General features: G+C 54.1%; 1 protein-coding gene across 1 annotated transcript in view; it reads right to left on the bottom strand.

Moving 5' to 3' along the window:
* EFR3B (EFR3 homolog B) overlaps positions 1 to 10,678 on the bottom strand; it is a 92,222-nt gene extending 81,544 nt beyond the window's left edge. The window contains exon 1 of the mRNA XM_069011882.1: positions 10,619 to 10,678. Within this exon, the coding sequence (XP_068867983.1) occupies positions 10,619 to 10,625 (7 nt within the window). The 5' untranslated portion in view covers positions 10,626 to 10,678. The remainder of the gene's footprint in view (positions 1 to 10,618) is intronic.
* Positions 10,679 to 13,130: the final 2,452 nt, after the last annotated feature.

Below are 13,130 nucleotides of genomic sequence, written 5' to 3'. Positions count from 1 at the left end.
AAGGGGGGGAAAAAGGGGGGGAAAAGGGGGGGAAATGAGGGAAAAAAGGGGGGAAAAGGAGGGGAAAAGGAGGGGAAAATGGGGGGAGAAAGGGGGGGAAAAGGAGGGGAAAAGGGGGGGAAAGGAGGGAAAAAAGGGGGGAAAGGAGGGAAAAAGGGGGGGAAAAGGGGGGGAAAGGAGGGAAAAGAAGGGGGGAAAAGGGGCAGAAAAAACGGGGGGAAAAGGAGGGAAAAAAGGGGGGGAAGGAGGGAAAAAAGGGGGGGAAAGGAGGGAAAAGGGGGGAAAAGGAGGGAAAAAAGGGGGGAAAAAGGGGGGGAAAAAGGGGGGGAAGGAGGGAAAAAAGGGGGCAAAAAGGGGGGGAAAGGGGGGAAAAAGGGGGGGAAGGGGGGGGAAAGGATGGGAAAAGGAGGGGAAAATGGGGGGGAAGGAGGGGAAAAAAGGGGGAAAAGGGGGCGGAAAAAACGGGGGGAAAAGGGGGCGGAAGAAACGGGGGGAAAGGGGGGAGAAAAAGGGGGGAAAGGAGGGAAAAAGGGGGGAAAAGGAGGGGAAAAGGAGGGGAAAATGGGGGGAGAAAGGGGGGGAAAAGGAGGGGAAAAGGGGGGGAAAGGAGGGAAAAAAGGGGGGAAAGGAGGGAAAAAGGGGGGGAAAAGGGGGGGAAAGGAGGGAAAAGAAGGGGGGGGAAGGGGGGGAAAGGGGGGAAAAGAAGGGGGGAAAAGGGGCAGAAAAAACGGGGGGAAAAGGAGGGAAAAAAGGGGGGAAAAGGAGGGGAAAAAGGGGGGAAAAGGGGGGAAAAAAGGGGGGAAAAGGAGGGGAAAAGGGGGGGAAAAGGGGGGGAAAAGGGGGAAAAATGAGGGGGAAGGAGGAAAAAAGGGGTGGAAAGAAAAGCAGAAAAGGAGGGAAAAAGAGGAAAAATTAAGGAAAAGGAGGGAAAAAGGGGGGAAAGGAGGAAAAGGGGGAAAAGAAGGAAAAGAGGGAAAAAGGAGGAAAAAAGGAGGGGGAAAGGAAGGGAAAGGAGGGAAAAAGGGGGAAAAGGGGGGAAAGGGGGGAAAGGGGGGAAAGGGGGGAAAGGGGGAAAATGGGAAAGAAAAGGAGAGGAAAAGGGAAAAAAGGGAAACGAAAAAAGGAGGAAAAAGGGGGGGGAAGGGGAAAGAAAGGGAAAAGGAGGGAAAGGAAAAAAGAGGGAAAAGAAAAGGAGGGAAAGGAGGAAAAATGAGGGAAAAAGGAGGGGAAAGGGGGAAAAGGAAAAAAGAGGAAAAGAAAACCAGAAAAAGGAGGGAAAGAGGGAATGGAGGAAAAATTAAGGAAAAAGAGGAAAGGAAAAGAGGGAAAAGGGGGAAAAAAGGGGGAAAGGAGGGAAAAGGGGGAAAAGTGGGAAAAAAGGGGGAAAAAAGAGGGAAAAGGGGAAAAAAGAGGGAAAAGGGGGAAAAGGGGAAAGAGGGAAAAGGGGGGGGAAAAAGAGGGAAAAGAGGGAAAAGGGGGAGAAGAGGGAAAAGGGGGGAAATGGGGGAAAAAAGGGGGAAAAAAGGGGGAAAAGGGGAAAAAGGGGGAAAAAGGGGAAAAAGGGGAAAGAGGGAAAAGGGGGGGAAAAGGGGGAAAAAAGGGGAAAAAAGGGGAAAAAAGGGGAAAAAAGGGGAAAAAAGGGGGAAAAAAGGGGGAAAAAAGGGGAAAAAAGGGGAAAAAAGGGGGAAAAGGGGGGAAAAGGGGGAAAAGGGGAAAAAGGGGAAAAAGGGGAAAAAGGGGAAAAAGGGGAAAAAGGGGAAAAAGGGAAAAGAGGGAAAAGGGGGGGAAAACGGGGGAAAAGGGGGGAAAAGGGGGAAAAAAGGGGAAAAAAGGGGGAAAAGGGGGAAAAAAGGGGGAAAAAAGGGGAAAAGGGGGAAAAAGGGGAAAGAGGGAAAAGGGGGGAAAAGGGGGGAAAAAGGGGGGGAAAAAGAGGGAAAGGGGGGAAAAGGGGGAAAAAAGGGGGGAAAAGGGGGGAAAAGGGGGAAAAAGGGGGAAAAAAGGGGGGAAAAAAGGGGAAAAAAGGGGAAAAGGGGGAAAAAGGGGGGAAAAGGGGGGAAAAGGGGGGAAAAGGGGGGAAAAGGGGGAAAAGAGGGAATGCCAGGTCCTGTTCTCCTCCATTCCAGGGCGGGAATTCCATGGATGGAGTGAGGGATTCCATGGAAAAGGCGGGGGGCACTAAAGGGCTGCGGGGTTTATTTCCCATCGAAAGGCGGGGGAAATTCCATGAAAATTCCCGAAAAAATCCCATTAAATTTCCCAAAAAAATCCCATTAAAATCCCCTATAAATCCCATTAAAATTCCCTAAAAATCCCATAAAAATTCCCATTGAAATTCCCTAAAAATGCCATTAAAATTCCCTAAAATCCCATGAAAATTTCCCTAAAAATTCCCATTAAAATTCCCATTAAAATCCCATAAAAATTCCCATTAAATTCCCTAAAAATCCCATTAAAATTCCCTAAAATCCCAAAAAATTCCATTAAAATCCCATAAAAATTCCCATTGAAATTCCCTAAAAATCCCATCAAAGTGCCATTAAAATTCCCTAAAATCCCATTTAAAATTCCCATTAAAATTCCCTAAAAATCCCATTAAGATTCCCTAAAAATCCCATTAAGAGTTCCTAAAAACCCCATAAAAATTCCCATTGAAATCCCATCAAAATGCCATTAAAATTCCCCAAAATCCTATTTGAAATTCCCATTCAAATTCCCTAAAAATCCCCTAAAATTCCATTAAAATCCCATAAAAATCCCATTTTAAAATCCCAATAAAATTCCCTAAAAATCCCATAAAAATTCCCTAAAAATCGCCATTAAAATTTCCCTTAAAACCCATTAAAATTCCCTAAAAACCCTATGAAATTTCCCCAAAAATTCCCTAAAAATCCCATAAAATTCCATTAAAATTCCCTAAAAATCCCATTAAAATCCCATTAAAATCCCCTAAAATTCCCATTAAAATCCCATTAAAATCCCCTAAAACTCCCATTAAAATTCCCATTAAAAATCCCATAAAAATTCCATTAAAATTCCCTAAAAATCCCATGAAAATCCCATTAAAATTCCCTGAAAGATCCCATGAAAATTTCCCTAAGAATCCCATAAAATTCCATTCAAATTCCCTAAAAAATTCCCATTAAAATGCCAAAAAAATCCCATTAAAATCCCATTAAAATCCCATTAAAATTCCCTAAAAAATCCCATTAAAAAATTCCCGGAATCCCGGAATTCCGGCCAATTCCCGCTCCTGGAAACCCAGGAATTCCCGGGCGGAATCCTGGAATTCCTCGGCGTGGGAAACCCCCATCTTCCTCCTTCCCACATTCCCGGATTTCGGAGCTTCCCGGAATTCCGGAATTCCTTGGCTCCCGACGTCCTGGGATCCCAAAACGCCGGGATGGGATTCATCCCGAAATTCCGCGGGCTGGAAAAGCTTTCCCGGATATTTCCGGGAAGAATTTCCGGGAAGAATTTCCGGGAAGAATTTCCGGGAGCGTCCGAGCTCCGATGGAATTCCCGACTTTTCCCCGTTCCCGGAGCTGGGATGGGGCGGGAAAAGCTCCAAAGGCAGCTCCAGGAATTCCCACCTCGGAATTCCCCAGCCGGGAATTCCCGGCGGGATCCGCTCCGGGGGATCCATCCCGGAATTCCACGGGAATTCCCTCCCCGCTTCCGGACCAAATCCCGGGAGCTGAGGAATCCCGGGAATCCCGATCCGGATCCCGCCCCGATTCCCGGTGGGAAGGACGGGATTGAACCCCCAGGGAGGGAAAAGCCGGGAATTCTGGGAATCCTTTGGGATCGAGCATTGCATGGATCCACCTGGGAATGAGCCGGGATCCGCTGGATCCGCGGAATCACGGGGATTCCTAAGGAAAAAAAACCCAAAAATCCTGGAAAAACCATCCCGGAGCTGATCCCGAAATCCAGGCACGGATTGCCGGGATACCCCCCCAGCCAAGGCAGGGCCGGAATTCCCGGGAAAATCCGAGTCTGGGATGGGAATTCCTGGGAAAAAACGGGAAAATCCGAGTTTGGGATTGGAATTTCTGGGAAAAGCCTGGAAAAGCCGAGTTTGGGATTGGAATTTCTGGGAAAAACCAGGAAAATCCAGGCTGGGATGGGAATTCCTGGGAAAAGCCAAGTTTGGGATGGGAATTCCTGGGAAAAGCTGGAAAATCCAGGCTGGGATGGGAATTCCTGGGAAGAGCCAAGTTTGGGATGGGAATTCCCAGGAAAAAACTGGAAAAGCCAAGTTTGGGATGGGAATTCCTGGGAAAAACCAGGAAAATCCAGGCTGGGATGGGAATTCCCAGGAAAAACATGGAAAAGTTGGGAATTGGGGGGGGGGAAATTTGGGATTTGGAGGGGGAAAAGTTGGGAATTGGGAGGGGGAAAGTTGGGAATTGGGGGGGGGGGGGGAAGTTGGGAATTGGGGGGGGAAAAGTTGGGAATTGGGAGGGGGAAAAGTTGGGAATTGAGGGAGGGAAAAGTTGGGAATTGAGGGGGAAAAGTTGGGAATTGGGAGGGGGAAAAGTTGGGAATTGAGGGAAGGGGAAAGTTGGGAATTGGGGGAGGGAAAAGTTGGGAATTGGGGGAGGGGAAAAGTTGGGAATTGGGGTAAAAGTTGGGAATTGAGGGAGGGAAAAGTTGGGAATTGGGAGGGGGAAAAGTTGGGAATTAGGGGGAAAAGTTGGGAATTGAGGGGGAAAAGTTGGGAATTGAGGGGGGGAAAGTTGGGAATTGGGAGGGGAAAGTTGGGAATTGGGGGGGGGAAAGTTGGGAATTGAGGGAGGGAAAAGTTGGGAATTTGAGGGATGGAAAATTTGGGAATTTGGGGTGCCCCGTCACGGGATAACGCCGGGATGGGGGCGCGGCATTCCCGGGCCTCCAGGAATTCCCAAATCCCAGGAAAAGCGGGAAGAATCCATCCCCCGCTGCCCTCGTGCCGCTGGAAAAGCAGCGGGAGCCGGAAAACCGGGAAGAGCCTCGAGGGGAGGCCGGGAAAGGGAAAAAGCGGGATGCGAGTCCCAGCGCAGCTTCCCAAATCCATGGAAAACCCAGGGAAAACCGCCGGAAAATCCATGGAAAATCCCCTTTTCCCCCCCCCCTCCCCCCCCCTCGCTCCGCTCCCTGAATCCCCCAAATCCCCCCCCCCAAAAATCCCGGGATTTTCCCCACCTGGAATCCCGGGAGGCAAATTCCCGGCTCCGGAATGCCCCGACTCCTCAGACGGGGTTTGGGATGGATTGGGGATTTTTTGGGAATTCGGGATCGCCGGCCCCGCCGCTCTCCGGGGGGCGGGGAGGGCGCTGGGGGGATCGGCGAGGGATTTGATTCCCAAAATCTCCTTAATCCCGGGAAAAAGGGGGGGGCGGGAGGGGGGGGGCGGGGCGCCAGCTGCTGCTCCAGCTGCTGCTCCGGAGGGATCCGCTCCTTCCTTCCTTCCTTCCCTCCTTCCCGGGATTTCAGCCCCATCCCGGGATTCCAGCCCTATCCCGGAATTCCAGCCCTATCCCGGGATTCCAGCCCCATCCCAGAATTCCTCCATTCCCTTCCCGGAATTCCAGCCCCATCCCAGGATTTCTCCATTCCCTTCCCGGAATTCCAGCCCCAGCCCTATCCCGGAATTCCAGCCCCATCCCAGGATTCCTCCATCCTCATCCCGGGATTCCAGCCCTGTCCCGGGATTCCAGCCCCATCCCAGGATTTCTCCATTCCCATCCCAGAATTCCAGCCCCAGCCCTATCCCGGGATTCCAGCCCCATCCCGGGATTTCTCCATCTTCATCCCAGGATTCCTCCCCAGCCTCATCCCGGGATTTCTCCATCCTCATCCTGGAATTCCTCCAGCCCCATCCCAGGATTCCATCCCCATCCTCATCCCGGGATTTCCCCTTCCCGGGATTTCCTCAAGCCGGGATTCCTCCTCCATCCCCATCCCAGAATTCCTCCATTCCCTTCCCGGAATTTCAGCCCCAGCCCCATCCCGGGATTTCTCAATCCCTATCCCGGGATTCCAGCCCCATCCCGGCATTCCAGCCCCATCCCAGAATTCCTCCCCATCCCCATCCCGGAATTCCAGCCCCATCCCAGGATTTCTCTCCATCCCCATCCCGGGATTCCTCCCAATCCCCGTCCCCATCCCCGGATTTCCCCATCCCGGGATTTTCCTTATCCCTATCCCCATCCCGGAATTCCAGCCCCATCCTCATCCCGGGATTCCTCCAGCCCCATCCTGGAATTCCTCCCCATCCCCATCCCGGAATTCCAGCCCCATCCCGGAATTCCATCCCCAGCCCCATCCCAGGATTCCTCCCCATCCCCATCCCAGAATTCCATGCCCATCCCCATCCCGGGATTTCCCCTTCCCGGGATTTCCCCATCCCGGAATTCCATCCCCATCCCGGGATTTCTCCTCCATCCCCATCCCAGAATTCCTCCATTCCCTTCCCGGGATTCCAGCCCCATCCCGGGATTTCTCCGTCCCCATCCTGGGATTTCTCCATCCTCATCCCGGGATTCCATCCCCATCCCCATCCCAGGATTTCCCCATCCTCATCCCGGGATTCCATCCCCATCCTCATCCCGGGATTTCCCCTTCCCCATCCCAGAATTCCATGCCCATCCCCATCCCGGGATTTCCCCTTCCCGGGATTTCCCTATCCCGCAATTCCATCCCCATCCCAGGATTCCTCCATTCCCTTCCCGGCATTCCAGCCCCATCCCAGGATTCTTCCAGCCCCATCCCGGGATTCCTCCAGCCCTATCCCAGGATTTCCCCAGCCCCATCCCGGGATTCCAGCCCCAGCCCCATCCCGGGATTTCTCCGTCCCCTTCCCGGGATTCATCCCTGTCCCCATCCCGGGATTTCCCCATCCTCATCCTGGAATTCCATCTCCATCCTCATCCCGGGATTTCCCCAGCCCCATCCCAGAATTCCATCCCCATCCCCCTCCCGGGATTTCCCCTTCCCGGGATTTCCCCATCCCGGAATTCCATCCCCATCCCGGGATTCCTCCTCCATCCCCATCCCAGAATTCCTCCATTCCCTTCCCGGGATTCCAGCCCCATCCCGGGATTTCTCCGTCCCCATCCTCATCCCGGGATTTTCCCATCCCCTTCCTGGGATTCCGTCCCCGTCCCCATCCCGGGATTTCCCCATCCTCATCCTGGAATTCCATCCCCATCCTCATCCCGGGATTTCCCCAGCCCCATCCCAGAATTCCATGCCCATCCCCATCCCGGGATTCCTCCTCCATCCCCATCCCGGGATTCCTCCATTCCCTTCCCGGAATTCCAGCCCCAGCCCCATCCCGGGATTTCTCAATCCCTATCCCGGGATTCCATCCCCATCCCGGGATTTCCCCAGCCCCTTCCCGGGATTCCAGCCCCATTCCCATCCCGGGATTTCTCCATCCCCATCCCGGGATTCATCCCCGTCCCCATCCGGGGACTCCAGCCCCATCCGGGGATTCCTCCATCCTCATCCCGGGATTCCTCCATCCTCATCCTGGGATTCCAGCCCTGTCCCGGAATTCCAGCCCCATCCCGGGATTCCTCCAGCCCCATCCCGGGATTCCATCCCCATCCTGGGATTTCCCCATCCTCATCCCGGGATTCCATCTCCATCCTCATCCCGGGATTCCATCCCCATCCTCATCCCGGGATTTCCCCAGCCCCATCCCAGAATTCCATGCCCATCCCCCTCCCGGGATTTCCCCTTCCCGGGATTTCCCTATCCCGCAATTCCATCCCCATCCCAGGATTCCTCCATTCCCTTCCCGGCATTCCAGCCCCATCCCAGGATTCCTCCAGCCCCATCCCGGGATTCCTCCATTCCCTTCCCGGGATTCCAGCCCCAGCCCCATCCCGGGATTTCTCCGTCCCCTTCCCGGGATTCATCCCTGTCCCCATCCCGGGATTTCCCCATCCTCATCCTGGAATTCCTCCAGCCCCATCCCAGGATTCCATCTCCATCCTCATCCCGGGATTTCCCCTTCCCCATCCCAGAATTCCATGCCCATCCCCATCCCGGGATTTCCCCTTCCCGGGATTTCCCCATCCCGGAATTCCATCCCCATCCCGGGATTTCTCCTCATCTCCATCCCGGAATTCCTCCCCCATCCTCATCCCTGGATTTCCCCATCCCGGGATTTCTCCATCCCCATCCCAAAATTCCTCCAGCCCCATCCCGGAATTCCAGCCCCATCCCGGAATTCCAGCCCCGTCCCCATCCCGGGCTTTGCCCCAGGGAAGTTCCCGGCGCCCCAAATAATCCCAAAATCCCACCAAAACCCCGCCCCCAAATCCCATAAAAACAAAACCCCCCCAAATCCTACAGAAAAGGAGGAAAATCGCAGGGAATAACCCCAAAATTCCAGGGGGGAAAAAAAAAAAAACCAAAAATTCCCCAAACCAAACCAAACAACCCCAAAATTCTGGGGGGGGGGGGGGGGGGGGGAAGAGGGGAAGAATTCCCGAAAAAAAACAAAAAAAACCCAAAATCCCATTAAAAAACTCCAATTCCCGGAAAACAGCAAAATCCCACAAAAATCCCATCAAATAACCCCAAATTCTACCGCAGAACCCCGAATCCCACCGAAACAACCCCAAAATCCCACAGAACAACCCCGAAATCCCACAAAAACCCCCCAAATCCCACAAACAACCCCACATCCCACAAAATGACCCCAAATCCCATCAAAAAACCTCAAAATTCCATAAAACCACCAAAAAATCCCACAAAAGAACCGGAACCCCACAAGAAACCCCAAATCCTACCGAAAAAAAACCCCAAAATCCCACAGAATAACCCCAAAATTTCACACAAAACCCCAAAATTCCAGGAAAAAGATCCCCAAAATCCCACAACCTCCCCAAAAATCCCACAAACAACCCCAAATCCCATAAAATGACCCCAAATCCCACCCAAAACCCCTCAAGATCCCATAAAACAACCAAAAAATCCCACGAAATCCCACAAAACCCCCAAAATCTCATCAAACAACCCCAAAACTCCACCAAAAAATCCCCAAATCCCCCCAAAACCCCCAAGCCCTCCCAAAATCCCACAAAACCCCCCAAATCCCACAAAAAAACCCCACAAAATCCCCCCCAAAACCCCAAAATCCCTGCGGATTTTCCCTGGGGACGTTCCCATTCCCCAAATAACCCCAAAATCCCACAAAATAACCCCAAATCTTGAGGGGTTTTCCCTGGGGATGTTCCGGAGCCACAAAAAAAACCCAAATCCCACAAAAATTACCCCAAAATCCCACAAAAAATACCCCCAAAACCCCAAAATCCCACAAAATAAACCCCCAAAATCTCCCCAAAATCCCCCAAAAACCCCAAATCCCGGGGGATTTTCTCCAGGGATGTTCCCGCTTCCCAAATCACCCCAAAATCCCACAAAAAAACCCCAAAATCCCCCCCAAAAAACCCCAAACCCTCCCAAAATCCCACAAAAAAACCACAAAAAATCCCCGTAAAAAAACCCAAAATCCAATTAAAAAACCCCAAATCTCAGAAAAAGCCCCAAAACTCCCAAAATCCCACAAATTAACCCCAAATCTTGAGGGATGTTCCCGACCCACAAAAACCCCCAAAGAAACCCCAAATCCCACCAAAAACACCCAAAATCCCCCCAAAAAAACCAAATCCCACCCCAAAACCCCCCAAAATCCCACAAAAAACCCCCCAAAATTCCAGAAATCCCAAAGAGGAGCCGATCCCAAAAAAACTCCCGGACCCCAAACCGCCCCCAAACCCCCCCAAATTTGGGGTCCCGGACCCCAAAGCGCCCCCAAAACCCCCCAAATTTGGGGGTCCCGGACCCCAAACCGCCCCAAAACCCCCCAAATTTGGGGGTCCTGGACCCCAAACCGCCCCCAAAACCCCCAAATTTGGGGTCCCGGACCCCAAACCGCCCCCAAAACCCCCAAATTTGGGGGTCCCGGACCCCAAACCGCCCCCAAACCCCCCAAATTTGGGGTCCCGGACCCCAAACCGCCCCAAAACCCCCCAAATTTGGGGGTCCTGGACCCCAAAGCGCCCCCAAAACCCCCAAATTTGGGGTCCCGGACCCCAAACCGCCCCCAAAACCCCCAAATTTGGGGTCCCGGACCCCAAACCGCCCCCAAAACCCCCCAAATTTGGGGTCCGGGACCCCAAACCGCTCCCAAAACCCCCCAAATTTGGGGGGTCCCGGACCCCAAACCGCCCCAAACCCCCCAAATTTGGGGGGTCCCGGACCCCAAACCGCTCCCACCCCACACATTTGGGGGGTCCCGGACCCCAAACCGCCCCAAAACCCCCAAATTTGGGGTCCCGGACCCCAAACTGCCGCAAAACCCCCAAATTTGGGGTCCCGGACCCCAAACCTCTCCCACCCCACACATTTGGGGTCCCCCCGCCCCCCAGGCCGGGGATGCTCAGCCCGTCCCGGGGCGGGGACAGCGGAACGCGGGGGGCGCGGGGGGAGGCGGGAGCGCATTGCCGGTCCCGATGACTCCGATCCCAGTGATCCCATTGATCCCAGTGATCCCAGTGATCCCAGTGATCCCGATCCCCGCTATCCCGGCGCTGTTCCCGGCGCTGTTCCCGGCACTGACCGTACATGGCCGCTCCCGCCGCTGCCGCTGCCGCCGGCCCGGCCCGAGCCCAGCCGAGCCGAGCCGAGCCGAGTCCGAGCCGAGCTCCGAGCCGAGCTCCGAGCCGAGCCGAGCTCCGAGAGGAGCTCGAGCCGAGCCGGAGCCGAGCCCGAGCCGAGCCGAGCCGGAGCCGAGCCCGAGCCGAGCCCGAGCCGAGCCCGAGCCGAGCCCGAGCCCGAGCCGAGCCCCGAGAGGAGCCCGAACCCGAGCCGAGTCCAAGCCGAGCCCCGAGCGTAGCCCGAGCCGAGCCCGAGCCGAGCCCGAGCCCGAGCCCCGAGCCGAGCCCCGAGAGGAGCCCGAGCCGAGCCGAGCCCGAGCCGAGCCCGAGCCGAGCCCGAGCCGAGCCCGAGCCGAGCCCGAGCCGAGCCCGAGCCCGAGCCGAGCCCCGAGAGGAGCCCGAACCCGAGCCGAGTCCAAGCCGAGCCCCGAGCGTAGCCCGAGCCGAGCCCGAGCCGAGCCCGAGCCCGAGCCCCGAGCCGAGCCCCGAGAGGAGCCCGAGCCGAGCCGAGCCCGAGCCGAGCCCGAGCCGAGCCCGAGCCGAGCCCGAGCCGAGCCCGCGGGGGCGGCCCCGGGGGCGTCTCCGCCCGAGGCTCCTCCCGCGCCGGGAAAGCGGGAATGGGATACAGGGAAATAGGGAATGGGATCGGGATCTAGGAACATAGGGATGTAGGGACATTATAGGGATATAGGGAAATAGGGAATGGGATTGGGATCTAGGAACATAGGGATGTAGGGATATAGGGATGCAGGGATACAGGGAAATAGGGAATGGGATCGGGATCTGGGAACATAGGGATGTAGGGATATAGGGATACAGGGAAATAGGGAATGGGATCGGGATATAGGGAATGGGGACATAGGGACATAGGGATATAGGGATACAGGGATGCAGGGATACAGGGAATGGGATCGGGATATAGGGAATGGGGGTATAAGGACATAGGGATACAGGGATACAGGGATGCAGGGAAATAGGGAATGGGATTGGGATATAGGAACATAGGGATGTAGGGATGCAGGGATACAGGGAAATAGGGAATGGGATCGGGATATAGGAACGTAGGGATGTAGGGATACAGGGATGCAGGGATACAGGGAATGGGATCGGGATATAGGAACATAGGGATGTAGGGACATTATAGGGATATAGGGATACAGGGATACAGGGAAATAGGGAATGGGATTGGGATATAGGAACATAGGGATATAGGGATATAGGGATACAGGGATATAGGGATACAGGGAATGGGATCGGGATATAGGGAATGGGGATATAGGAATACAGGGATATAGGGATACAGGGACATAGGGATACAGGGATACAGGGATATAGGGAATGGGTTCGGGATATAGGGAATGGGTTCGGGATATAGGGGTACAGGGATATAAGGATATAGGGATATAGGGATATAGGGAATGGGTTCGGGATATAGGGAAGGGGGATATAGGGATATAGGGATGTAGGGGTGCAGGGATACAGGGAAACAGGGAATGGGATTGGGAACCGGGAACGGGATTGGGATATAGGGATATAGGGATACAGGGATATAGGGATACAGGGAATGGGAAACTGGGAATCAGGAATGGGGAATGGGATATAGGGATATAGGGATATAGGGATATAGGGGTATAGGGATATAGGGAACCGGGAATGGGAACTGGGAATGCGGATTGGGATATAGGGATATAGGGGTCTAGGGGTATAGGGATATAGGGATATAGGGAATGGGACTGGGATATAGGGAATGGGGAATGGGATATGGGGAATGGGAATGCGGATTGGGATATAGGGATACAGGGAATGGGATATAGGGGTATAGGGATACAGAGAATGGGATTGGGATATAGGGATATAGGGAACGGGATATAGGGATAGAGGGATAGAGGGATAGAGGGAATGGGATTGAGATATAGGGAATGGGAACGGGGATATAAGGAAAAGGGAACTGGGAATGGGATACAGAGATATCGGGATATAGGGACATAGGGATATAGGGATACACAGATATAGGGATATAGGGATACGCAGATATAGGGATATAGGGAATGGGATATAGGGATATAAGGATATAGGGAATGGGAACTGGGAATCAGGAATGGGGCCGGGGTATAGGGAATGGGAATGGAAACTGGGAATGGGATTGGGATATAGGGAATGGGAACCAGGAATGGGGATTGGGGTATAGAGAATGGGAAACTGGGAACTGGGAATGGGAACCGGGAAAGGCTCTGGGGCCGACTCTGCCCAAGGCTCCTCCCGCGCCGGGAAACCAGGAATGGGATTGGGAATGGGATCTGGGAATGGGGAATAGGAAACCGGGAATGGGGCCACTGCAGGGTGAGGGATTCATGGAATCCCGGAATGCTTTGAGTGGGATCCACGCAGCTTCAATCCCATCCCATTCCAACCCCACGATGATCCCAGGCTGCTCCAGCCTTTCCTTGGGCACTGCCAGGGATCCGGGCATTCCCT

The sequence above is a fragment of the Aphelocoma coerulescens genome, chromosome 3 (genome assembly GCF_041296385.1).
Source record: "Aphelocoma coerulescens isolate FSJ_1873_10779 chromosome 3, UR_Acoe_1.0, whole genome shotgun sequence".
Classification (NCBI taxonomy): Eukaryota; Metazoa; Chordata; class Aves; order Passeriformes; family Corvidae; genus Aphelocoma; species Aphelocoma coerulescens.
Note: the sequence above shows the minus strand (reverse complement) of the source record. Positions and strands in the feature narration are given on the sequence as shown.